Genomic DNA, 26,182 nt, shown 5'->3' on the forward strand with positions numbered 1-26,182 from the left:
ATAAATCGTTTTGTCTTGGAGCCGTATGTGGATCGTCAGCCTCATTTCCTGCCTACTCCATGCCTTCCCCTCGTAATACCTTATGTGCAGTGGTGAAAGATACAATGGGACCCTGAATAAACATGTTCACTGCGCATATATATATATATATAATTTTAATGAGAAGCAAGCTGTGGAAAGCTAACATTACATCTGCACTACCATCTTGCAGGCCTGTATGCTTGCAGTGCTTCTCTGAAAAGTTTGAGTCAGAGACGTCCTCCATGCACTGCGTGATGTCTGTTTTTACAGCGGCATTGCTCGGTACCTGTGGTTACTCTGATAAGCTTCAGATAACCTGTGCTCTTTCCCCAAAAAGAAGTGACTCTATCTACAGCATTTGAACTTTGATTACAGCTGGTTGCCAAGATGTCATAATAATGTCATTCGGTGGTTTGCCGCGGGTGTAGAGCTTGTGGCTTAAGGGGCGTGTCGTTCAGAGACTGAGCAGAGTGCGCGACATGGAAATCCGGTGTCTGGCATTTATGAATGTTACATTTATATAGCACTTTGCAAGACGCCCAAAGTGCTTCACAGAATCAACGGGGAGCCACTTCAACAACCACCACTGTGTAGCACCCAGTTGGATGATGCGACAGCATCCATTCTGCGCCAGTACGCTCACTGCACTGGAGCTAAGGTGGAGGAGGGGCAGGAGAGAATTTACCGATTAGATACAAGAGATGATTAGGAGGCCAGATTTGAAAGGAGCACAGTGGGCAGTTTTAAGCAGGACATTTGAAAGCTGCCCAGGCACCATCTGAGCTGGAGTCCTGGTTCAGTCCCACGGAAGGGTGACATCGTGGATGTGACCTATAAACTGCAGCATCGTGGGTGCAGCCTTCAACCTGCCACCCTACACAGGCCGGCGTGGAGAACAGACTCACTGATGGACTTTGACTTGACCTGATAACAGCCTATAAACAGGATGGTCTCCATCTCCATGCCCGGAGGGGGTGGGGCAGTCAGGTGACCTTGGACCCCCAGAGGTTTTTGGTTCCTCTCCTCCACTGTCATCTGGACGTCTTTCTCTCATTTCTTTGTCTTTCCTTAATCCCTGTTTTGTAATGCTCTTTCTAAATGAAGATGTATCACAATGCACCCATGTAAAGCACCTTGGGCCAACTGTTTTGAAAGGCACTATATAAATTATAAATTGAATTTAATCTTTTATAAGATCAGAGTCAGGAGCTTGCTTTTATGTATCATCTGAAGGACAGATTTAGGCAGGTCCACCAAAACACCTGCCACTGCTTAGGGGCCGTTTGCCAAGATATATATAAGGTATATAAGATATACATAAGGTATATACGATTCTAACTGGTCTGGATGCTGTTCAGCCAAATGGCTACTTCAATGTTAGTTTAAATACTAGAACTCGTGGCCATAAGTGGAAATTAGCGGGAGAACATTTTAAAATGAATTTGAGAAAACACTTCTTTACACAGCGTGTAGTTAAGAGTATGGAATAATTTTCCTGTTAGTGTAGCGCAAGCTAAAACCCTGGGTTCCTATAAATAGATATGATTTTAACATCTGAGCTATTAGTTCCCCCCAAATGAGCTTGATGGGCTGAAGGGCCTCCTTTCGTTTGTAAATTTCTCATGTTCTTATAAGATACCTGGAGGAAAAATGAAAGTTGTGCTTCCTTCACTTTGGTTGTGTTTGTCCCACAGCCGTAGAGGACGCTCACAGCAAACCCCACGAGGTTACACTCCATTGCAAATTTCGTCCAGTCATGTACAGAGACCTCTGTGATCCTTCACTGGGCAAGTGGTTGAAAGATGTATGTATGTAGAAAGATAGGACTGTAACATACTGTGTATACATTTCAAGAAAGGCACAACGGAATGTGTTACGTACTGCATTGAAATTGCATTACAGGTAAACCTTTAATTTCCACAAACACAACATCCAAATAACAATACATCTAAATTTGCCAAAATACAACTATGAATCAATACTTAAACATTATATTCTCACCAGGAGTTCAACGTTTATATATATATATATATATATATATATATACAGTATATATATAATTTTCTTTATTTTTTTTACCAAAGCAGTCGGCACTTTCTCTGTGTGGTTCACGTTTTTGCTCCCTCCCAACTCCCTGCTAGACAGTCCACAGTCAAATTCTCCTAGCAGGAGCTGGAAGGGAGCAAAAATGATGTGAACACTCTGGTGGCCCCCGAGGGCCAGACTGGGAAACACAGCTTCATGAGATACTCATCTACTCAGAAATACACAAAGGAGGAGTCTGCACTCTCTGCACCTTCAGCGTCTCATGGGGAACGTCAGAAAAACCCTCCACAGCCCAACGAGTGCTCCGGCTTGTTCAGCGCTCCCGTGTCGTTCCTTTTGAAGACTTCGTCGGCTCGAGATGCCACAAGATCAGGGCAACAGCTCTCATGTTTTAAAATCTCTGTCAAGATGGTCCAGCATTCTCTTCGAATACTCTCGACAACCTCTTCTACACTAACCAGAAAAAAGCCAATCCTTCCACCCCATCAAAACTTTACAAACAAACTTAATATGCAGCATAGGTCTCAGGTTTTAACAACCAAACCCATAAATGCCTTGTCAAAATGCTACTTACAGGAAAAATCCAGAAGGCAAGCAGCACTTATAAATAAACAGGTACAGCAGCGATACACACTGGGATCTCAGTATGAAAACCTGTCATAAAAATAAAGTAATATTATTCTTGGTCTCGCGGTAACATCAAGGTGATTATCCTGCAAGATGAGCTTCAGTCGTGTTTGGTCAAGCAGGCCTAAGTGCTGAAAACAAGCCACTGAGGTTACATCACGAAACTTTTTTGACTTAAAAGTGAACGAAAACAGCTCGTGTGCATTTCCCTGATTAACCATCCAGATGGTTCAAGACAATTTATCCATTAATATACATAACAATGCAGAACAATCTAAATTTCTATGATAATTTTTTTTTTCGAGTGAATAAGGTCACATCTGGTCAATCCTTTTCATCACACATTTTAAAGTTAAGGCAAAAAATGGGTGCAAACGACCAACAGCTGTTTATAAAGCAACCATTTTCATACTAAGCATTTCCAGTAATCCAGTCCAGTCATTACATCCTGCAATTTGGACACACGCTAGGAAAACACATCGGAACCCACGTTATAAACTGGAAGGATACAGATAAATATCGTAGGAAAGCGATTCCAAATAAAATACGACATGCTGCTGGAAGAACCGAGAGCCATCGGCCAACAAGCAGTATATGTATGTGTTAATAAAAGTGCACCTGGAGTTTCCAAACAGAGTGCATCTGGGGTAATTCTACAATCTCCCAACAAAACAAGCCAGATTCAATAACTTAGAAAAAAACAACACCCACAAACACAACTGTGTTCGCTATAATCGTGCCTCTAAGCAGAAGTCATTAAACGATCTCTTTGTCGAAGGTGTGGTCCACAGTCCAAAGTCACTCCAAGCCAAATCCTTCAGCATTTGAAATGGCGATTGTCAGCTTCAGCTTCAGTTCCTTCTTGCTCTTATAGGGCGGTAGACAGAGCTGGTTGAAACATGTATGGGATACTGGTAACCTGGAGAAGAGGAAAACGATCAACTAACTTTGTAGGGTGTCATCACTGCATGGTTAATATTTGCGTGCGTAATAATGTTTAGATATATAAATAAAATCTCACTAATGCATAAAAAGATTTTTTTTACAATACAGCAAAATTAGAGAATGAAGAGTATATACTTTACAATATATTATAATATTGCTATTAGATACATATTTGGATGCTCGTGCAAGAAATCCTACGGCAAATCTATATTAATCCATTATAAACCTAAAATTAGCTACATCAAAAGTGTTGGGGTAGCCTGCAAGCCCTACAGACTATTTATAAGCTAATAAAATTGTTATATACATGTAAATGCATGTGCATGTATGTGCAGACTTGTATCGAATTGAGAGTCTCACTCCAGCCAGCTGACCAAAGCTGGCAACCCTGGTAAGAGTGGAGCCGGTCGTATTACCAGTCAGAAGGAACTTCAATCTTTGCTATTTTAAAGTTGAGGTCAGCCATCCCTCCCACTGGGACCCTGTCGCTCCCCGTAGAGAAGTGAAGCAGCCGCTTCTGCAGCTCCGGCGGGAATCCCAGGACCACGTCCCAGAAGCAGCTGTAAGGACAGTGAGCGTCAGCCGCGAATCACCGATGGTGATCGGAGCGCACGCCGGAAGTGTCGTCACGGCAAACGAGAGCGTCAATGAACGCCTACATTTTCACATTTACATTCATTTAGCAGACGATTTTGTCCAAAGCGAAGTGCAAGTGCGGCAAATTACCAACATATAGCCATCGAAGAGTCCGCTAGGAATTATCACGGCTGTCCTGAGCTTCCAATAAACGCGCAGGTATAGGTCTATGCAGCATCAGAGCAAGAGCTTCACACCATTGACCAAGGCAGCACTAACCGCACGGTGGGGTCGTTCTTGCTGTAGCCTTCGTACTGCGTGACCTTCTGCAGGGCGCTAATGTCCAGCTCGGGATTGCCGCACACCAGTATCTCCACCTCTTCTGGCCTCAGCAGCTGCGGAACAGGAAAGGTCATCATTCCCTGCATCCTGTCGTTTGAGCATTTCGCGGCTTCGGCGTCGTCTGGGAGTCAGTGGGGTTCGACTCAATATATCTACAGCCAGTTAATTACGATTGTCTCACTAAACGAATCTGGTGCATCCAGACCTTTGTGAAAACGCACCCTCTTTCAATGAGGTTCTGAAGCTAAATTTCTCCATTGTCACTTTTAGTACTCTTAATTCATTTACCAAATGCTTTTATCGTGAGCGACATATATCTTTAAGAAAACAGGGTCAGACAGTCCCTGGAGCAATTGGGAGTAAAAGGTTGACAGTGAAATTACTGTCAGTTCAGAGATTTGAACCGGTGACCTTCCGATCACAAGCACAGTATCCTAACACACTCAGCCACATACTGCCCCCCAGCCACATCTCCTCTGGCACTGGGCAGGACAGTAGTTAAGGGTTGAACCAGTTCTTATCGTAGCAGGGCCCTGCTGTTGTACCTTTAATGAATGCCGGAGTGAAAATGTCATCCTAAATCAATTTTTAAAATGTAATAAGATGTAAGCTATGCAAACTATTTTGGGCAGAAGCCATTATCAGGCTAAGAAACAATGTATCAGACAAATTTTATCTTTTTTTTTTTGTCTTTTACAAGGTGTAGTTCTTTAAAAAGTGAAAAAAGTAACATCATTCTGCTTGGTCACAATCAGCTGACGACGCCTAACAGTCTTGTTGAAAACAAAGGTCCATTATTTTGATGGCTGCATGTCTACAATGGATAAGAATGGGCCAAATGAGGCAATAATGCTTGTATAAAAGATCACACTCATACGACAAAAACTCGACACTGTCGAAACCCATCCGCCACACCTCCTGAGATGAGTTACGAAGTTACGGAATCCAGGAAAGATCTACAATACATCTTTCATGACAGACGCCTGACTAATAGCAAATAAATGGTAGTTGGGATGCTAAACCAGACATGGAATCAAACTGGTCAGGAGAGTGAAAACAGAAAACCAGGACATATAGCAATGGAGCACAATATGCTGAAATATAAAAGCTGACTTGCAACTGCAATGTTACATAGTATAAATGTGTCAAATGATTTATAATACATTTAAATTTAACAATGTTATGTTCATTAATACAGAAATCTGCAGTTCAGTACTGCTCCATTAATATGAAAGCAAGTTTTGGCAATGCTAAAATGCTCTTGCTGTAACATGTAATTTTCGAACCTGTATTTTATACTGCGGTTAAGGCAGTGGGGTACACTAAGCTGCAGAAACTGCTAAACTGGTTACATTTGCTCTGGAGTCATCCCAAAGTGAGCAGACTGATGCCAGAACCCCCAGTTTGTGCCAGAAATCGGCGTCCTTCTAGAAGATTCCGGCACATTTCTTTTTTTTCTTCTTGTTTGCAGTTTTACGACAAGGGCACATTACAAGCAGTAATGCGCAGGAAATAAAGCGGCAATGAACTGGACATAAATTCGAAGCAGCCACATCGCAAAGTAACTGCTAAAATCGTCCACAAGAAGATCTTCGAGGCGTGACCAAATTCAGACGCACAGCAGAAAGCGGTGACCCACCGCTATTAGGAAATTTTAAAATAACTGGCGGGCATCTACTGACGCATACTAAAAAGGTAATGGAATGCATATCTTTCTGCACTTCAGTGGCTCCAAAAAGCTGATGGGAATTTGAGCAGGAGGAGGAGGGGATGCATAATATTATAACACCATATTACTTTTACTCTGGTGTTGCTTTTTGCAACATAACGCACTGCATTACCAGTGCTAACAACCAGTGACTCTTGTTCTGGTTCTGTGCCGAACATCACTGTGTAGCCTAGATTATACGAGACAGATGACTGAAGACTTAAAAAGACTTTTACAACGTTTTCTTCTGAAGCTGCCCCAGCGACCGCTTACATATAGGCACAGAGGTCCTTTGTGTACGGTTTCATTAAGATTCGGTGTGGGTCTCACGGAACATACATCTTCCATAGGCTTCTTACTCGTTGACCCAGTTACCTAGAAACTGTACAGTGAAGTGGGTCAGCCGCAGTAGTGCCCTCACAAAAATCCTCGCGCGAAAAAGCCCCCAGAAAGAGAATGAGCGGAAGGATGGACTTTTACAAGGGGCAACACTGCAAATTTCACACCGACACCCCCTCGCAAACTTGAAGGATCCTCCGATCTCCATGGCACTTTCTCTGGAATCTTCCAGCCCTCTGCCTTCTCTAAATAGCTTAAAAAAAGAAAACAATCCCGCTACTGCGGCTCCCACAGATCCCGAACGAACGGGCAGGATATTGGCTTTGCGAAACCGGCTGTTAAACCAAAATTTTGTCAGAGAGGAGAAAGAACACTCTTCCAGGCTCACCATTAATGCATTTGAGGCACAAACACTGTGGAATCCGTAGTAGAAGGCCGCAAACTGCTTGTAGATTGACTTGTTCAGGAGGAAATCGACATAGAGCTGGACATATTCTGCAAACGAGACAGGTGACAATCAACACCAGGCAGCCGGGGAAGATAAATGCAACCTGGCATTTGAAACAGTCGGTCTCTCACCCCTTCTGTTCTGGTTTGTGACGGCAATCTTGTCACCACCAGGCCTGAGATTGTAGGACTTCACAACGCCAAGCTCTTCCTGGAAAACCTGGAGAAAAAAACATACAAGCAGGAAAGGCTCGCTTACCTGAATTCACAGTGCTGAAAACAATGCTAGACTCTTATACCGCTAAGTTCTGCAGTAACTGCCACAATCAAGGTTTGACGGGGAATGTGATTTAAGGTTTTCACGTTTTTACGCAAGTCAGTGAAATGGCTGTGTGTGAAATGTGCTGGGTTAGTTGCAAGGTTTAAAAGGTGTTCTCTTCCAAATGTCATTTAAACAGCTTATTCATATTCAGGCACATTATTCAGTCCAGAATGATGAGCGAGCAAGTGCCTGCACTTTTACAAGATGATATGGCCTTATGGAATTCAGCTCAATGGGTCAGTCTGTCCATAATAAAGCTTTTTTTTTTTTATTTGACCTGCATTTCAATCCAGTTTATTTACTTTACACAATGCGAGGCCCAAATAATCACAATCATCATAACAATAATGGTTAGTAATTCCTTTCATTATTGAAGTGCTGTGAGACGCTTCCGTTTTATTGCATCTACGCCACTGCAAATCCCACTGCCATGTATCTCTACGGATCATCGTGCCTCCCGGTCCCCACCTGAAAAGTGGCACAGAAATCCTCTTCTACGTTCCCCTCGTACCTGAGAAGCTCCTCCAATCCGTGAGCGAGGTCCTACAGCACAGCATTTTAACTATCACACATGGCATTCATGACACAAAAGAAGCTGTATGCTTTCCGTTTCATAAACAGCCAGAAATCAATGTTCAAAAAATGTTTTCTTTCCCATGCAGGTTATAAAGGTTACAAAGAACTGTAAACAACTACAACTGGTTCTCAGGATTTCATTTGTCAGCAATAATAGATCCTGTTAGTGATTTACATTACGCTCGATCAATTAAAACCCAAACAGTAAAAGTTTAATTGCATTTCACCACATTGAACCTCATTCACATTGTTTCTGGGCAGCCCCACGGGCCTGATCCTGCCCATTACTCTAGAAATAGCTTTAAAAAAGAAAACAAACTACGCCTAGTTATATAAGTCGGAGGTTAGCCAACTGCGCCTCAACACGAGACATCTGGCTACACATGCAAAGTCCTGCATCAACACACAAGATCAGATGGCCTTTTTTAAACCCACAAACTGCAGATCGACTGACTACATTTTCCCAACGTCTGAGCCCAGTCAGGGTCCTTTTTTAAAAAAATGCATCAAATGACTTTGCACTTTACGTTTTGGCTGGACATAGAAGATCCTGCTTAGAAAGCCAAGCAGAAGAGAGAAAAAAAAAAAAGTTGACATGGATCGCCCTCTACTGGAAGGGAAAAGAACAGCTTATGAAGATGGGGTCTGGATTACATCAGAGCAACACTTAGGCTGGAGAATTCACTTCGCTTTCCAGCATCTTCATTAACCACGTTTTAGTCATTACAAGACACAGATCTGCTCTACACTTAACATCATAGTTACAAGCTAATGACCTAAATATTAAAAACAATCGTTGTAAGCTATAAAACTGGTTTTAATGCCATATCCTTGAATCAGCACTGAGATAGACGTACCAATGAGGTAAGTTATATAACTGGCTTGAAAAATATTGATATAGTAACCACATATAAATTTTGCTTTATTTTTTTAATGATTAAACAAAAATGTTTACTTTCATACATGTGAATAGCAAAATGTGTGAAATCAAATAAACATTTCTGAAGATCCACACTGCAGTGTATTCACCGGACATTTCTCGCACTCTCAAGTGTAGCTGGGTAAACAAAGTTTAAACACAGCTGTCATAGCCGAGAGCAAGAGAGAAGAAAGACAGGCTAGCGAGGACAGGCTTAGGCCTAAGGGGCTACGCATGTCCTTAAAATAGGTAATACCAGTTAGCATACTCCCAGGAGCCATGCGATTATCCGGCAAAGCCGTTGCATTATCTGTCAAAATGATTTTCATTGCTATGTTTGACATGGTTCCTTTGATCATTATTAATAGGGTAGGACAAACTGTCAACGTTCATCATAAAATTCATAAATCAAATCAAATGCAATTGCCTTTTGTGAAGAAAATGGAATTTTAAAAACAAGTAGTGAACTGAGGTCACACTCAAAACATGGCTGGCGTACATACCGGCATGACCTGCCGCAAGTCGTCCAGGGTGAGGGTCGCCATGCCGACGGGGGCGTTCTGGTCACACGGCACGACGGGCGGCGTCAGCAGCTTCTTGTAGCAGCACGGGGGGAAGCGGATGTCCAGGGTGATGCTGTTGTACACGGCCAGGCCCATCAGCTAGGATGGGGAGTCAAGGGGTGGAGGAATCACCTGAACTGGGCAGGCTGTGGGGATTATGTCCTTTGGAGATTAGCGTAATTAAGATGCGGTCTGCGTTAATCCTCTCCATATTGCTTTTTAATGCAAAACCATTCCTGTGCAATTTTCCATTATCCAGTAGCTCCTGCAGCAACAGCCAACATCACAAATGCAAATGCTGTATTGCAGTTTGTACATAAATTTAATGGAAAGTGATTTTTCTTACACTGCTACTGTATATTTAGCGTGTGAACTCCCTGTAACTGGAAAATAACGTGGCCAACGGCGCCGGCCACACCGGGTTCAAACCCGCCATATGTCACCCATATGTGACCGCTGCGCTAGAAGTCGGAACTTTCTACCGGAGGCCGAGCCAGACAGGTGCGGAGACACACGTTAGCCGATAGTGCAACAGACAGCCTGAAAAATTCCTCCAAATCGGGGGGTGATGCGAGGACCAGGCCTGAAGAATGTCAACCAATAAGGTGCGAGAAAAACGGAGGCCGGCTCGCGGCGTAATCCGAGCCACATGTGTGATGGCGTGAAACTGGAGTCAGACGCTGGCACGTTTTCCGTAACGTGTCTGACTGAGCTGAGGGGCGGCGATCTCGCGGCCAGAGCAACGTCACCCGAGGGGCTAATTAGCTGGGTAATGTTAGGACAGAGCCCACCTTGACCACGACTTTCCCCAATGGCCAGCAGGGGGTGACAGAGTCATCCGCTACGCAGACCAGTGCCACGTGCACGCTTTGGCACAGTCCCAGGAAAGCTTTGTAATATGCGTCAGTTTGAAACTGTCATTACAAATAAAAAAAAAAATGAAAAGTTAAGAGATGTAGCTTGATATTTTAAACGCATCTGCTTATTCTGCTACCAAAAAGCACGGCTAATCCTTATGGCGGGACCAAGGAATGTGCCATATCTGAAAAAAAATGCTGCCAATATAAGAGACTGTCTGGGTTTCATTTGAAGGGGATTGCTGTCGAGCCGCCGGCGCTCTAGACCGGCCAGGGATTAACGAGATCAGAGAGTCAGCTAGTTCTGCCTGGACGTACCGAAATCACACTGCACAGAGTACTGAGCCACGTTTCAGCCTATTATTTAAGCAGCACTTCTGCTTAGATGAAAACGCCTTTCCAGATGTAACGTGCGTGCTAACCATCGTAGTTTAGCAAGACAGCTGGAGAAATTTAATATCCTAATCTTACTATTACTCAATATGGCCATTATGGTTTATTCACAAAGGCAAATATTCAGACTAATATTTGGGAAATTTCCACTGAAATTTTAACCTCATCTAGCAGCATTTAAGATGACTGGCAGGCCCTTAAAATTATGTGATGTGAAATTTAACTGGGTGACACAGACACCTCACAGCTACAGGGTGGGGAGTTTGAACCCCAAATCAGATGATATACATGCAGAACTTAAATGGACTGGCATCCCTTCCAGGGGGTCCCTGCCTCATGAACCACATTTCCTAGGGTCCAGGTTCATTGCTACATTGTACTGGAATTAATGAGATGGATTGACTTTATTTCATATTTATCTTAGCAAAAATATACATGCATTCTGAGTGATCACAATAGAACTACGGAATGAGCATGGTTTGTTCACATACAGAGAATGTCACAGACAGATTCTATTTAACTACCAAAGTGCATTGTGGGTATGTACCACTTATATGGGATGAATATATAGTAAGTCGGTCTAAGTCGTTGATAAGTCACTCAAGCATGAGCCTTCACACATGTCTGTACACGGCAGAGAGAAAAAGGATACAACTCCGACCAACCGGAATTCCGAATAGTTATCGCACTTCCAGCTGCTGAACCAATGGCAGTGGGAATTCTTAAAGTACGTAAACATGCCTGCAGTCAAATAAAAAAGAATGATGTCCATTAAACAAATGTGCCCAAAGATATGAATCACAGCAACAAGCAGAAGCACTGACTAAAAATTCCCACGGACAAGAATGGGACCCGAGCCAAAAAGCAAATCCCCCCCCTCCCATAATCACACCACACACAGAGGCACACAATGCGATTCAAATCAATTACAAGAGTTGTTTAAAAAGGTTAATTTATATAGTTTACACTTTTATAGAGCTGAAATGTCTCTATAAAAGCTTGACTCTGGGTGCAAACTTGTAATTTGTAATTTTTTAAAAGCGTTTTAAAATGACAAATTACTGTTTTCACTACGCTATATTCATGTATTTTTATTTTTACCTTATCTTAATATGATTTATTAATGTTTGATTGTGTTCTTATTTTATTATCTTGATTCGGTTTTATTTCTGCTTTTATTGTTTTTATTGTTGTTTATCAGTAAAGCACTTTGAGCTGCATTCAGATGCAGGAAACATCCTATATCAATAAAACTATTATTATTATTATTACTCTTACAGTATGCTCAGTCAGTAATTCTGACAACAGATAACTATTGTCAGAACAATATATTAAGTTTTATTTGTATCATATATGAATTTAGATGTAAGCCCCGCCCACTTTGAACCAGGCCTGTATTGATGACATCTGTCTCACCGTAGTCTGTGTGGAAAATCTGCCGGATCAGAAGCAGGAACCATTCTTTGGTGAGCCCCCCCATGTCCAAACCGGCCTCCCCCACAAAAGTCACCTTCAGCTTCTTTTTGAGGTCTGCTCGCTTTCTAGTAAGCTGTGCGGGAGAAGGAAAGCGGGACAATACGACTAACGTCACACAGATGGCCTCCACACTGGAAAACACGCATCTAAATACCTGCAGCATGCATTTCCCAAAAAAGGAAACAACCGAAAAGGTGTAACGGTCTGTAACAAGTTTCGCTTTGTTTGCTGGGAATTCGAACGACACGTGGTGAGCAGGGGATGCGGGGAGGGCTCTGGCTATTACCTCATTCAGCGAATCACTGAGCAGCTGCTGCCGACGGACGTTGATGTTGAGGAAGAGCAAGCTCATGTCGACTCTTTGCCTGCGCGAGACTTTGTCCACAAGGCTTTGCTGTAATAAATTCAGTTATTACCGGTTATGCTTGTATTTCCGTAAAAACGCCACTCAGAACACCTCCATAGAGCAATCTAATAGGTGTATAATTAAACTGTATGTTAGGGTACAAAAATTAAGGTAAGTAAAGTGCAATGTGGCTTCTTTTACATAATTTACGGTGCTCACGGAAAGTCTTAGGACACCTGCTTAATTCAGTAAAAAGATTGCAAGTTAATTGGATTTACTAACAAAAAAACATTACTTTAGTACCATTAGTTTACAAAATATATATATCACATTAGAAGAGGCCAAAAGTTTTACATAAAACATTTCAAGTAATAAACTGAAACCCAAATTACAGTTCTAAAAGTGTTATTCTGAGCTGTGAAGTTCCTTCACAAGCATCACTGAGAACCTCTTAATCAATGACACCTTTACAGTAACATAAGACACCAAACATTTATGTTTAGTCTCCCTTTGGGAGCCAATGACTAAAATTGCAATTAAGAGCAAAATGGCAAGAACAGAATTGAATGAGTCAGTCAAAAAACTATAACACTTAATAAAAAGAAAGTGTCTGTGCAGATGTGTTAAGTATTGCATGTCAATGGACTTTTGCTATGAAACCAATACATTTGAAACATTTTTACAGAATTAAACAAGCGACACAAGACTTTCTGTGAGCAATATGTGTTATGACAATGTCAGTACCAAACTGCTTCAAAATGATGCACCCATAGAAATGTGTGTGCTGTATCTCCCAGGCTCCACTGGGGAGGGATCAAACCACCGAATGGCCAGGGGTCAGGGGTCAAGACACATCTCCTCACCCTGGCCATGCTGATCATCTGCTGCTCCGAGTCCCTCTGGATGATGTTTTTCTTCGTCACTATTGACAGGATGAAAGGAAACTGGCAAAATGAAAACCTGAGAAATGGACAGAAAAAAATTATACATCAATTATTCACACAGAGCAGCGCAGAAAGGGCAGGCAGACACAGCGTCGGCTTCGTCGCCCCATTTCCTGTTTACATGCCTGCTAATACGGCCCAAGAACATTTATTTTTGACTAATCGCACTTCCGGCAAATACAGCACCAGCGTGAACAGTGCCCAGCACACATGCAATACAAAGCCCAGAGTATGTTTCTAAAGTCTCATTTCAGTGCCACTTAAGTACAGACATCAGCCCCAAGGGTCACCTTTACCATCCAAGTCACAGCATGGCAGGAACAGAACGCCAAGGTTCAGTCATGGCAAAGCCTCCATGCAGGTCAGGTGACCATAGGGGTTCACAGATTTTTTTTCCTCCACACCCGTAAAAAGCAGACAGATGCAGCCCTTCTACGACCCCCACGCTTCTACACAAAATGCTCCCCTTTATTTCCTTTTCCCAGTTACTCTCGTCACTCCCCACACCCATCCTGACTCAACATCCCTGTGTTTGCCTCCAGTGCTCCCAGTCACGTGACTCTGTCCACCGCAGGTCTTACGTCGCTTTAAAGGCATGGGCACCCTGCCGCTCCAGGCCAGGGCGCGGAAACAGGCTGCAGGAACATCTCGCTGCCGGGGCACTTATAAAGAACAACCACACCCAATACACTGCACGCCGTAGGTCTATATTATCGACGCCGCAAAGTGATATTTTGGGATTAAGTAGGATTAGCAGGACATGAAATCCCTTACAGTATGCTGAACGACAGCAGGAAGCATGCTCACAACTGACTGATGATTGAAGAGAACTTGCCCTAGACTCTATTTGCTAGCCATGAGGAAAAGCGAACACAAGGGGGAGCTCTAGTTCTCGATTCTTTGGAGAAGATCTATGTGGTGTGGGGGGGGGAGGGGTGCACGTGCCTGGTTTCTGAAAGGGGATAGGGCGGTTGGCATTACGTAATGATGACGAATGTAATAACCAATATCAAAGTGCTGCTTTAGACAAACCATGCGATGCAAGGGGACGTCCGTAAGATTCATGAGGAGCTGCTTCCCCTGCCTTACCTTGAACTCCCATGGCTCTGCCAGGTCTGGTAGTCTTCCATGATGTCAATGTGGTCCAGGGTGAGGTTGTATAAGTCAGCGAAGGGGATGATCGGGGGAGCAGCGATGCTATTGGAAGCATCTGGCAGAGAGGGAACACACCTGCTGACACTTCAGTAAATAGCTCTGAATCTGCGAGCTTCCTGAATGGACTAATCATGCGCACGAGAACATCCTGTGTCCCATGGAGTTTGCCACAAAGGAGCCGCTGCTGCCTCCAGCCTTCAGAAATTCACAGATTTTAATATAATGCTAGATTAGACTCACATATGCGTTCATGCATCACAGAAGCAATAATTCAGATCACATGATGCCAAGTCACATGATGCCAAGTCACATGATGCCAACCCCCTAGACCAAGCCTAACAATTACAATGAAGGCTGCTTTCACTACCAAGCTTGATGCTTTTTGTAAATGTGGGCACCTCTGGGAGGTAATACAGTGGGGAATCCCCCTCCACCTGCCCCCGGGTGACGGGGCACTCACTCAGCAGAGCCAGGACTTTGGTGGCGGATGGAATCCACCAGGAGCACTTGGTCATGGGTGGCAGCTCCTCGGGCCGGGCCGGAAGCAGACGCGTGGAAATGAAGTGCAGCAGGCGCTCCACTAACTGCCTGAAGCGGCGCTGGGAAAGTCTGGAGGAAAGGGGTGCGATGTAAACATGTGTTTGGTCTGTACCCGGTCCGTGCTGCGTCTGTACCCGGTCTGTGCTGTATCTGAACTTGGTATGTACCATGTCAGTACCCGGTCTGTGCTGTATCTGAACCTGGTATGTACCATGTCAGTACCCAGTCTGTGCTGCATCTGAACCTGGTATGTACCATGTCAGTACCCGGTCTGTGCTGTATCGGAACTTGGTATGTACTATGTCTGTACCCGGTCTGTGCTGTATCAGTGTCCAATCTGTACTGCATCTGGACCTGGTATGTACTGTGTCTGTACCCGGTCTGTACTGCATCTGTATCCAGTCTATATTGCATCTGGATCTGGTATGTGCTGTGTCTGTACCTTGTCTGTACTGCATCTGTACCCAGTCTGATAAGTCTGTCTCCAGTCTGTTTTGCATCTGTATTCATTCTGCAGTGCAACTTAATACACTGTGTGGGCAATCTTATCCAGATGGCTGAACAGTCCTCACACTTGAGTTTGGACAGCTGACCTAAAGGTTATCCCAAAAACCTACATACACACTGACCCTTTGTAGATAAGAATCCCCCCCCCCCAGAGTGTACACGGTCGGTGCTGCATCTGTACCTATTCTGTGACCAGTCTGCGCACAGTCAGTACTGAATTTGTACCAAGTCTATGCTGCATCTCTGCTGAGTCTGTACCTGGTCACAATCAGTCTGAGTTCTGTTATTGACTTTCGTATATAAGCTTCACTCTGGTGACAATACAGTGTTCTGTCAGTTTACATTACCGGCAGTGGCCATTAAAAAGCAGAAGCATGTAACAGTAGAACATGCAGAAACAGCAATAATAGCATTGTGCTTTTCATATAAGTAAGGGATTAATAATTTCTGAAAACGACCTTGGCTCATGCCATGAGCGTCCTTTACTGGGTACTGAATAAACTATCTGGCAGCCAGGTAATGGCAGAGGAATGAAATAGCTTACTTTATAAACCAGTGCACCAGGAAATGGTGGTCGGCTTCAGTCAGAGAGGCAATCTGCCTCAGCAAGTGCGCGTAGATCACATATGTGGTGACGCTGTTGTACTGCGGGTTCTGTAACACAGAACGGGGAAACGGACCATTTTCACTGCGAGTAGGAGGAAAACCTCGCTATTAATAAGAAGTCATATTACACAGGAAAACATCTCTTCCCTTCCAACGTGACCTCATCTGTTCTCCCCGCAGAAAGACTGTCACATAAAACCAAACGCCGCCCAACTGGTCTGACATCAGTGCCAAGGCGATTAAACCATTAACTGCTCCTTTTTCCATCTGAAAAGTTCTAGCGGGCGAAAGATCCGCTAGATGGAAAGCAGCGCATGGCCATTTTGACAACTTTCTGCCTTAATCAAAACAAGACATACATTTAAAAAAAGAGAAAAGGTTTTTAAACAATAAAAAAAAAACAAAGGTAATGTCGGCATAAATCGAATCTCACGTAAATAAAAACCAGAACTGGATGGGGATGGGGAAAGTTCAAAAGGACCCTTCAGTGAAATCCAGTTCGTTTGGCGCCGTAAACAATGGTGCCTTGTGACTATAGAAGGAAAGCGGGACTGGGTTTAGTGGTTTCACGTTGGTCCAGCACCGCCCTCGTTACATCCACTCCGCACGGGTGCCTGACTGCCAGCCCAGCAGTTTCCTGTCTTTCTGACTCAGCTGTGCCTCAGCCAGCCGTCGCCTTATCATCTGGTGCTGAAGCCCAGTTACAGCCGCCAAGGATCGGGGAGCCGAATAACTAACAACGCCCAGGGTGACAAACCGCGCCCCGCGCAGCCAGCGTGTAAAAGCTAGCGTGCCGGTACTCAATTACGTTTTAAGAGGGAAATTGCTGGGATGACTCGGGGAAATGTAAAATGCTCCACGGCGGCATAACGAGGGCCGCACGCCGTTAAAATCTTGGCTCAAAACTGTCCATCCTGAAAGCTCTGGACCGAGCTGAGGTCGTGTGCGGACGACCTGCCGTCGTTTATGGGATGTACCTGAACGAGTACGAAATACGCCCTCAGGTCGTCCTTCGTCCGGGGCCTAAGACAAACAGATGAAAGTGAGCAGACGTTGTCAGCGGCGGCCGAGAAACGCAGCCCCTTCTGGTGACGAACAGCCGTGCTCGCGAACTTTCACGAAGCTGAGACATTAATGTCAGCGAACAAGCGAGAGCTTAATTAGTAACAGAGAGAATTAAGCATGTGGACGGGAAGTTATTTCTGAATTAAAAACACACACAGTACTGTAGGCAGCTCTCTTCACCGTTTAAAAACGACCTCAGTTTTAATCATTAAACAAGCTGCCCGCTTATACAGCTTCTCTCAGCAACTACATTGGAACGTCCCTCCAGTATAATATTAGGAAGTGGTTTATGAAATAGCGGAATATTACTCACCCTTTCCATTCCCTTAATAAACTGTTAATTATTCCCTTCAGCACCGACTTCTGGATGTCTGCGGGCTTCAGTATTAATGTTAGAAAAAGCATTTAAAAATTAAATTAAACAGCATGAAGACCATATAACATTCTATGTTGACAATCAACCCATGCGATCCCTTGTGAAATTCTCCAGCCACAGTGCTTACTTGTTATATTGTGTTTACTTACTGTATAGAGTAAGGCATCATAAACGGCGTTGACGAATTTGATATTGATGCCAGAATCTTCGATTGTGTCAAACGGGGTATTGGCTTCTCTCTAAACAGAACGTGGGGGAATAAACTGTAAATAAGCATGTGAAAGTACTTTGAGCTTTACGATTGGCCTGGAGTGGGTTTACAATACAGAAAATGTATTACTTTGTTTACTGGAAGTTGCTCAGTAATAATGACCACGGCGTCTGCCAAGAAAGCTATGATGTTAGTCACTCAGCCAAGACGTTTCACAATTGGCTCTTTCAGAGCGCGAGTTTCGCTTCAGTGTCACACGAACCACCATAAGCAGGCGCTTTGTGTCTCAGACTGACTTCATCCATTCTGGTGCAGGCAGAAAAACGCCCTCCAAGGTCCACGGCGTGGGTGGATAGGCAGAAAGACAGAGATTATGCTCAAGGATTGAAGAGGAGCTCCACATACCTTGAAGGCAGCATTGAGTTCTAAAAAGGAGTCGAACGTTGTTAGGTAGAAATCGTGGACAGTTGTCCAGTCACCCGAAGCCGTGGCCCTCTCCACGTCCTCCCTGTGAAGGAGGGAGATGGGTTTTCTTAGAACTCACCAAGGTTACGCTGTTGCCTTACTTCAACATTGAAGGCGACGGGGGAGGAGAAACGTACTGAAACTCTTTGGTGGTTTTAGTGCGCAGGGGGATGATGGGGTCCGATGGGAAAGGGGCCTTCATCTCAGGTGGGAGTGTGTTGATGGAGATACGGTGCTTCTGCCGGACGCCCAGGCAAATGGGGGGCAGTTCCCTCACTTGAAGACACGCACAGGGATCAAGGCATCAAAGCTAACCGAATGGCCAGACAAATGCAGCAGATTGAAACATGACGACATATTTGAAAACTATGCCCCAGGCTCCTGAGAGCCATGTAAAATGCCTCTCCCCGGCTGGCCTCTGATCACACATAAGCTGTCGTCACTGCAGGTACACAAACCGAGATCACACAGCTTCAAGTAGCACCTGCAGCGACTGCATATGGATGGTAACCATGAAAGGTTTGGCAGGTGAATTAATCACAACAGGTGCACTGATTCTCTAATGGTTTTATCTGGCTGAGGAGAAAGATACCATCACTGCAGAGCAGGGGTGTGTGTGTGTGTGTGTGGAAGAGGGGCAGTGTCTTCTGAAATCTGAGACGTACAAGGTATGGGGGTAACACTTTTCTAGCATTTACTGCATTATGCATTATAATGGTCCATATAAGAATTAATAAAGCATTACAGCATCTTCTACTGACAGTCATTACAGTCACAGGCACTATAGAGTTGATTATAATACTTCATAAGCTCCAATTATGCTCTCATCTATATTACACTATAGACATAAAGATTTTGTGCTGCATTATGAAGGTATCTATAGTGCATTATAGATGAGAGCTTCAAAAAGTATTCATAATGCATTTATTTATAAATATTTATAACCATGTTAATAATGCTTCATGAATGCATTATAACGTGTTATGAAGGTGTTCATAGATCCTTATAGACATGGAATTCATAGAAAGTGCTACCAATATGGGCTTAACAGATGGACAAACTGTACGACACAGACATATGCAAGCACCCTATGAGCACCAAAAATGGTCAGGAGAGACCTTCACGGTATTGAATTCCACAGCTTGGTGGGTGTCTATAAATTTCTCCAGACACGTGCTGCATTCTCCTGTGTTGGCCCAAGTCCACCGATTCCATTAACTGGCCGACTCTTTGCAACAAGTTCCCATCCACAGGGATTTTTCTGTCCAAGTTTGCACCAATCAGCAGGTGATGTTCTACCAATGGGTGGAAACAGGAACCAATCAAAATCCATGCGTAAGAAATCTATAACTCACAACCAGACCTCAATTCCGCGGCAATCCTATGTTTAAGAATGGAGAGAAAATTATGAAAGCGGACTTCATGTAACCGAATCTGGTGGAATTGCTTATGGAAAACGATGCTTACACCTATAACAGCAAGCTCCGCAATTCTGGGTAATCACATGGCCAAACACTCCTCGAGTTAATTCCATATGCCACTGAGGCATCTGCTGTCCGCATTCTGTCTGCTTTGTCATTCGTCCTCTCACGCGGTTGCCTGGGCATCCTGTGTCTCATACACCTCCCACCGCCCCACCTCCCATAAACACTCCAAGGTTTTTCAGAAACAATTCACTTTATTTTGCACGTCCTCGAAAAGAAAACGCGTCAGGTAAGGGCAGGGACTATAAAAATCCTAGGACTATGAAGCCGATTTTTCGTACGTCATTTAGAGGAGGCTCTCGGATTGTGATGTGGAATCGTCAGGGCTTGGGGTTGCTTCCATCTGGTGCCATGGATACCAAACCCCACAAAGGAGCAGGTGTAACATGCATATGGGGGGGGGGGGGGGGGGGGATCTTAGTCCCCGATGCAATCTAACTATCAATTAGCAGTCGACTCATTATCCAGCAGCAGCTGGATACACTGATAAGGACGCTGTCAGCTGATCTCTGTTAGGAAGTAGGGGATCACTTTCGCTTAGGCTCCTGCTCTGTCCCATTTACTCAGGGCACAGAAGTCAGAACCTCAAACACGGTCAGATTTATAAATTATTCTTCGGGCGACGATGAGCCATAATATTTCCAGCCTTTCCACAGATGGAAGGAGCGCCCGAGGGCACTGTACACATATATTTGCAAGATTAATTGAGGACATTTTACAGGATGCATTTCAAAACAATTAGGTTGCCGACACACCGCAGTTAGTTTGAGACGTATGTAATTATTTCGACCTGTGAAGGAGAAGTGAGCATCAGAGACAATATCTTTCATCTTTACTAATTATTGTTTACGCATTCGACTGTGCCTTTGATCTCAGCGAAAATAACAAAAAAAACACATAAGTGTGAAGCATTATTCATTACATCAAAGCAGATAAATGGGTTACTTTGAAATTCAATGAAGTTACTTGGACATAGAATAGAAAAACAGATACCTTGGTCTAATTAAATTTAAATATTCAGGGTCAACATTATCAATCTGGACTGCTTGTTTAACCTCTGAAAAAGGATTCTTCCTTTTTTGCCATTGCAATATAATATGGCATTTCCTTAACAGTTTCATGTATTTGTCCAAATAAGTTAAAAAATGAAAGACAATATCTTTCAACAGACACAACTTCAGCCAAGAGGATATTTGTAATTTATGGATCTCGTAAAAATTGCAGGTTCGGTTTTTATGCTACAAACACAGAAGCTGGTATTTGTTTTATTACAAGAAGGCTTTCATCCAAACTGCTCAAAATACAGGAGAGCTGTGACTTGTATAAAAAAAAATGATCGTCTGTCACACCTGACAAAGAATTCCTTTAACTTGAAATATAAACGAAGACCTTTCGTCACTGACCAAAAATGTTCCTCAAATGAAGTCACTGGAGCTTAAGCCAAACCGTTTGTGGGAGGACAGAATCTGGCCACGTGTTTTGTTAGATCTGTGAGAGCAGTTCAAGACAGACATAAAAGCTACTGAGGGAGAAAATGACTTCAAAATGGCTTCTCTGCTAAAGCGGCATGCTACTCTAACAGTCCTTCTGAAGAGGCATGAAATCAGGGCCCACAGAATAAGATACTATCCATTAAAATGCACTAGAGAGAAGAAAAATTCAATAACTACAACTAAACTCTAAAATGTAAACAAATCAATAAATCCTATATTAACTAACAAACAAGTATGTCACACCCTATTTAAAATGCAAGGTCTAATGCAATTGTAAAATGACTTTCAAAGTTTTCAATGTTTCTATAAAGATTCCATAAAGTTCGAGCATACACTGGTGGACGTTCTGTAACATTATATGAATGACTATCAAGAAAATTCCAGAGACGGCTATAAATAAAGGGACATTCTGTCAGGGGCCATAAATTATTTCATTTTGTCGGTGTGAAAAGGAGGGACAGCAAGGTGACACATGACCCGCTCGTATAACCTCCAAACGGCATGTGGAAGGTCTGAATCTTTAAATCCAAGCGTTGCTTTAAATGCCACTGATTTACTGACGCTTAAAAGGTGACGGGTCCTGTAAACGAGACTGCTTCCCACGCCATTCCCGGTCAACTCATTGTGGAATAACAACCAGGATGGTCCCCCTCCCTGCCCCCCCACCCCGGCTGCTAGGGAGAGCACCTCACCGTGTCGAGCAGCGGGCAGGAGAATCTGGGTGGAGAAGCTCTGGCTTGCTGCCCCCCTCTTTTGACTCATGGTGGACATGAAGCTGCTGAAGGAAGGGAAGTGCTGCTTCGCTCCACGGTCATACCCCTGCCATGGAAGCACAGGTCACATGACAGACAAGTGAGGTCATCATTACCAGCTAAAGTGATGGATGCCATCCGGGGAAGATGCTGTACACTGTTGGTGTGCCAATAGGTACGAATATAATACAAGCATACACACATAGATGATATTTATGCGTTCTCATATATAAAAAAGCACATGCTTCGGCAAAAATAAGCTACTGAAAGCTAGAGAGCATTAATATACCCAAATAAGTAATAAAAGTAGTAAGTATTCTTTTTAAGTTTCAAAACAACTTATTGTTATATGCGTGGTACACAATGACATTTTTGAGTCAAATGACATTTTAAAGACCCATCTATTCCAAAAATATCTATACACCGCTCCATGGTCCACAAATTCAATTCAATTCAAATGCTCTTGGAAGTGCATTTCTGATTTGAACGTTTGTCTTATTAGGTTCTTACTTTGTCTTAAAGATATTGTGCAGGCTACCTTCCCGTCGGACATTCACTGGCAGCTTAGCCTAGCTGCAGTTAAGCCTAGTCGATCCCTTGACAGCAGCATGTTTGTAATACCCCATTTGCATCATATTTTGTCGATCTGGATAAAAGCGTCTGCTAAATAAAGCAAGTCAGTAAATATTTTAAAATACTGTACTAAGTTTTCAAAAGATTTTACTTAGAAAACATATGAGAGGCTTCGGTTTACTTAAATGTAAAAAACACCAATGAGGTAAAAGGTACGCTACTGTAGGGCATCATACCAAATCTACCTTTGGAAATGACATGAAGTACACGCGGCACCAGCGAGCGCGCCTCTGCCGACCCGCGTGGCGTCAGATGGCTCCACGTGCACATGGCATTTCGAACGACGGCGACAGCAGGCTGTGACAACGCGACAGGCAGAAACTGTGCCAGCAGCGCTCAAGAAGAGAGGGCAGTTCATCGCGGGCCTTACCTATACCTGCATCTGACATAAACAGATCAGAAAAGCCTACTTATTTATAAATTACTATGCTGAATAAAACTTGAAGCATCGCACTTTGCATGTGATTTTAGCTTTAATTATGTTTTGGTTCATGTGTAAATATTTTGAATTTCTATGCAGTGATTATCTATGCATCCATCCATCTTCCAGATGCTGATGCGTGTCAGTTCCAAGGGATATTTTGAATATGCAACAAAACTTACAATGCATGCAGAATCTGCAAAACATTTATACTAACAAGAATAACAATAACCCTGTACGCGAGTTTAAGGACGGCCCGTTCTGTTCAGCGCGGCGGATACTGAAAGCCCGGCATGCAGTGCGCTCAGGAGCGGTGTTTAATTATACGTAGCACAGGCCAGCGCTCAGGGCATTTGGTTTGGCGTCTGTCCACATAATGACAAAATTTCCTCTTTCAAACTGAGCCGCAGGATTAAAGCAAATCACCATCAATCCTCCTCTGCCTTATGGTAGCAACCATTAAGGAACTACGTTGCAAGTATCATTTAAAATAATTATTATGGGAAATAAATATTATAACTGATATTATAGATTTAAATATACATATTACTTTTCACTATTATCAAATATGAATGTGCTAACCGTAACACACATACTGATAAGTAGATCAAAACAGAATTACCGAAGAATTGTTTAAAACTGTTAAGTGTTACAGTTATAAAGATAAGCGATTTTTCACCATTGGGACAGTTAAATCATCCGCCATCTTTAAAATAATTTCCTGTCAGCATCTCAACAAATCACATATCTGAAGATTATTAGGAGCCCACACACGGTTAGCTGCTAGATCCATATTGTTGTTTTTTCCCCACAATATTTATAGTAGGCCTGTATAAAGTAATAATAGAGACAGCACAGACAACCGTTTCCATTGAAAGCTACGGGATTGACATTTTATCAGAATCTTTATATAATTAAGACCAGTTTATTCGCCAAGCGATTACAGTGGTCAAGAATACGGTAAAAGTTTGAATCCCAGGATGAGATATGTTTGTGTGTCTGCACTATTAGTTGTTTTGGTAATTAATTATATTTATATATTAATGAATGTGTTTATGCCCGTTTCATCTGAACGTCCTTTTGAATGTAATGTAATATAAAACATATGGTGACGTTGCAGCAATATCACGGGCCAGCTGGACCTAAGTGGCTAAAGACAGTAAGCGAAAAAAGCCGGGGTGTAATTACTGATGGAAGATTAAAGACCGTATAATTCCACACTAAATGCATCATATAATTTCTATGCGTGCAGTAGCCACATATTAAACAAAATAATAAGATACTCCGCAATTGCATATCGAACCGAGCCTGTAATTGTTGACTTTTTACAACTTCTAAATGACTGTTTTAGCATATATTTTATTTCATATTCGCTATTAAGATGAAAGAGGGAAATTACCCACAAAACGGTAGTGCATAAATACTGATGTCAAGATTCATTTTTCTATAAGGAACAACACGTCTGCAACCGTTTTTTTATCGCTCGGACGGTACTTGTAACTTCTGGGTAATGTTATTAGGATCCGTGCATCATCGTATTATAATAAAATCACTAATCCAAGCGTAGTGTTCGCTACAGCGAAATTTCTGTTGCATAACATGCTGGGAAGTAAATAGTGTTCCAAAGGATCCCGCCCTGTTGTTTAAACTTTAGCTGACATGATAACGGTGCATGTTAATGTTTGATGAATCATTATCCGTAATGCTTAACTTGTGCAGTTTTGCCGAAAGTACAAGCACTAACTTTTAATAATCAACAGAGTGAAACTAAATGCACAAAAATCACTGCCAAAATTTACAATAGTTACCGAGTCGTCAGCTGGAGTAATCATAGAAATAGGACAACTCGAATTTTAGTATATAATTAATATTAATTTTATGTGGTGAATTATATTGTTAAACGAGAATAAGAAATGTCAATTATAATCGCGACTATATTTATGCGCCTGTTGTTAAACCAATGAAGTTTGCTTAAAAACATTACATGCTGTTTACGTTCAAGGGATGAAAAGAATCCTTTCTCTTCAGAATTCAATCAAACAGATTTGTTTATTTTAATGCAACAAGTTACTTCAAAATGGAAATATCTCCAAGATCGACGTTATTACTTACAGACGGTGGATGATTCAGTATCGGGGGCAGCCTTTCCCTCTCCTTTTCATCCGGACAAAGCGAAGACGGAATACTTTCATTCATATTGCGTTTTATTTCTGCACTCTTGGAAAAACAAATGACTTGGTTCAGCTACAGTCTCAGGGGACATGCCTAAGCGCAGCATGAACCCCGAAGCAGCGCGCGAAGCCGCGTGCTGCTGCCCCCAATCCCTTTCTTATGGTGCGCAGTCAATAAGTGCGCCGCTTTCGGATGCGCGAAGTCCCAAGAGTCGGATTAATTTTACAGAACAGGTGACTTCTCCTCAGTTGCCACCTCAAATCATAACTGATGCTGCAGTCAGATAAGAACTTGGACAATCAAATAAGGCACATACCCATCAAAGGAAAAAATATGCAGGCAAAAATTAGAAGCCAAACAGGCGACTTAAGGCTGTTAAAAATGTGAATCCATATTTCTTAAAAAAGTATATCGGCTCTGGCAACAGCAGGGCTGCTACAGTCTGGCGCCATGTTGTTTGAAGTAGGTTCATGGAAACCTGCTTGGAAACCGCTTTCCTTACGTAAAGAGGGGGGCTGGTCTCCGGCGTTAGCGCAACGAAACGGAGCCAGAGTGAAAAAAACGCCCGTGCTGCCGCGTCCACGATTTCAGGAATATCCTTAAGAAAGATATAACTAAGTTAAAATCACTCATTAAGTTATGTTAATTTTTTTTTAAATTTCAATATTGTGCTGAGTTTTAGGTTCTAATATCCAATTAATAGTCAGAGAAAAAATAACTAAACTCAAGAAGTTTATGCCTATATATATATGTCCTAGTTATAAAGCATTGCCCACAAAAATGCGCGTAAACAGCATGCTTCCTACATTCATCATTAATTTACTAATTTACTACTAATTTATATATCCAACATTA

At 42.8% G+C, this 26,182-nt stretch overlaps 1 protein-coding gene across 3 annotated transcripts; it reads right to left on the reverse strand.

Annotated features, from left to right (window-relative positions):
• Positions 1–1,894: 1,894 nt before the first annotated feature.
• Positions 1,895–25,823, reverse strand: hectd2 (HECT domain containing 2). Of its 3 annotated transcripts, XM_023842380.2 has the most exons (22): positions 25,644–25,823; positions 25,268–25,372; positions 22,042–22,168; positions 18,510–18,648; positions 18,313–18,415; positions 17,846–17,935; positions 17,634–17,698; positions 17,233–17,278; positions 16,194–16,303; positions 15,063–15,211; positions 14,537–14,657; positions 13,367–13,463; positions 12,444–12,551; positions 12,098–12,230; positions 11,334–11,422; positions 9,372–9,530; positions 7,842–7,916; positions 7,184–7,271; positions 6,993–7,099; positions 4,495–4,610; positions 4,056–4,199; positions 1,895–3,613 (listed from the first exon to the last, which is right to left on the reverse strand). In XM_023842380.2, the coding sequence occupies exons 2-22, from the start codon at positions 25,349–25,351 to the stop codon at positions 3,493–3,495; spliced, it is 2,271 nt and encodes a 756-aa protein (XP_023698148.1). In that variant the 5' UTR covers positions 25,352–25,372; positions 25,644–25,823; the 3' UTR covers positions 1,895–3,492. The 3 variants fall into 3 exon arrangements, with proteins under 3 accessions (XP_023698148.1, XP_023698149.1, XP_023698151.1); XM_023842381.2 differs by lacking the exons at positions 25,268–25,372; positions 25,644–25,823 and adding an exon at positions 22,920–23,388; XM_023842383.2 differs by lacking the exons at positions 25,268–25,372; positions 25,644–25,823 and adding an exon at positions 22,612–22,737.
• Positions 25,824–26,182: the final 359 nt, after the last annotated feature.

This window comes from Paramormyrops kingsleyae, chromosome 20 (assembly GCF_048594095.1).
Source record: "Paramormyrops kingsleyae isolate MSU_618 chromosome 20, PKINGS_0.4, whole genome shotgun sequence".
Taxonomy (NCBI): domain Eukaryota; kingdom Metazoa; phylum Chordata; class Actinopteri; order Osteoglossiformes; family Mormyridae; genus Paramormyrops; species Paramormyrops kingsleyae.

Excerpts from the sequence above, each read along its gene's own strand:
- hectd2 (XM_023842380.2), bottom strand. The coding sequence starts at position 25,351 with ATGAATGAAAGTATTCCGTCTTCGCTTTGTCCGGATGAAAAGGAGAGG. Across the intron at positions 17,936-18,312 it reads AACTCAATGCTGCCTTCAAG|AGAGAAGCCAATACCCCGTT; the intron begins GTATGTGGAGCT and ends CGTTCTGTTTAG. Across the intron at positions 7,100-7,183 it reads CACAAACCAGAACAGAAGGG|AATATGTCCAGCTCTATGTC; the intron begins GTGAGAGACCGA and ends TCTCGTTTGCAG.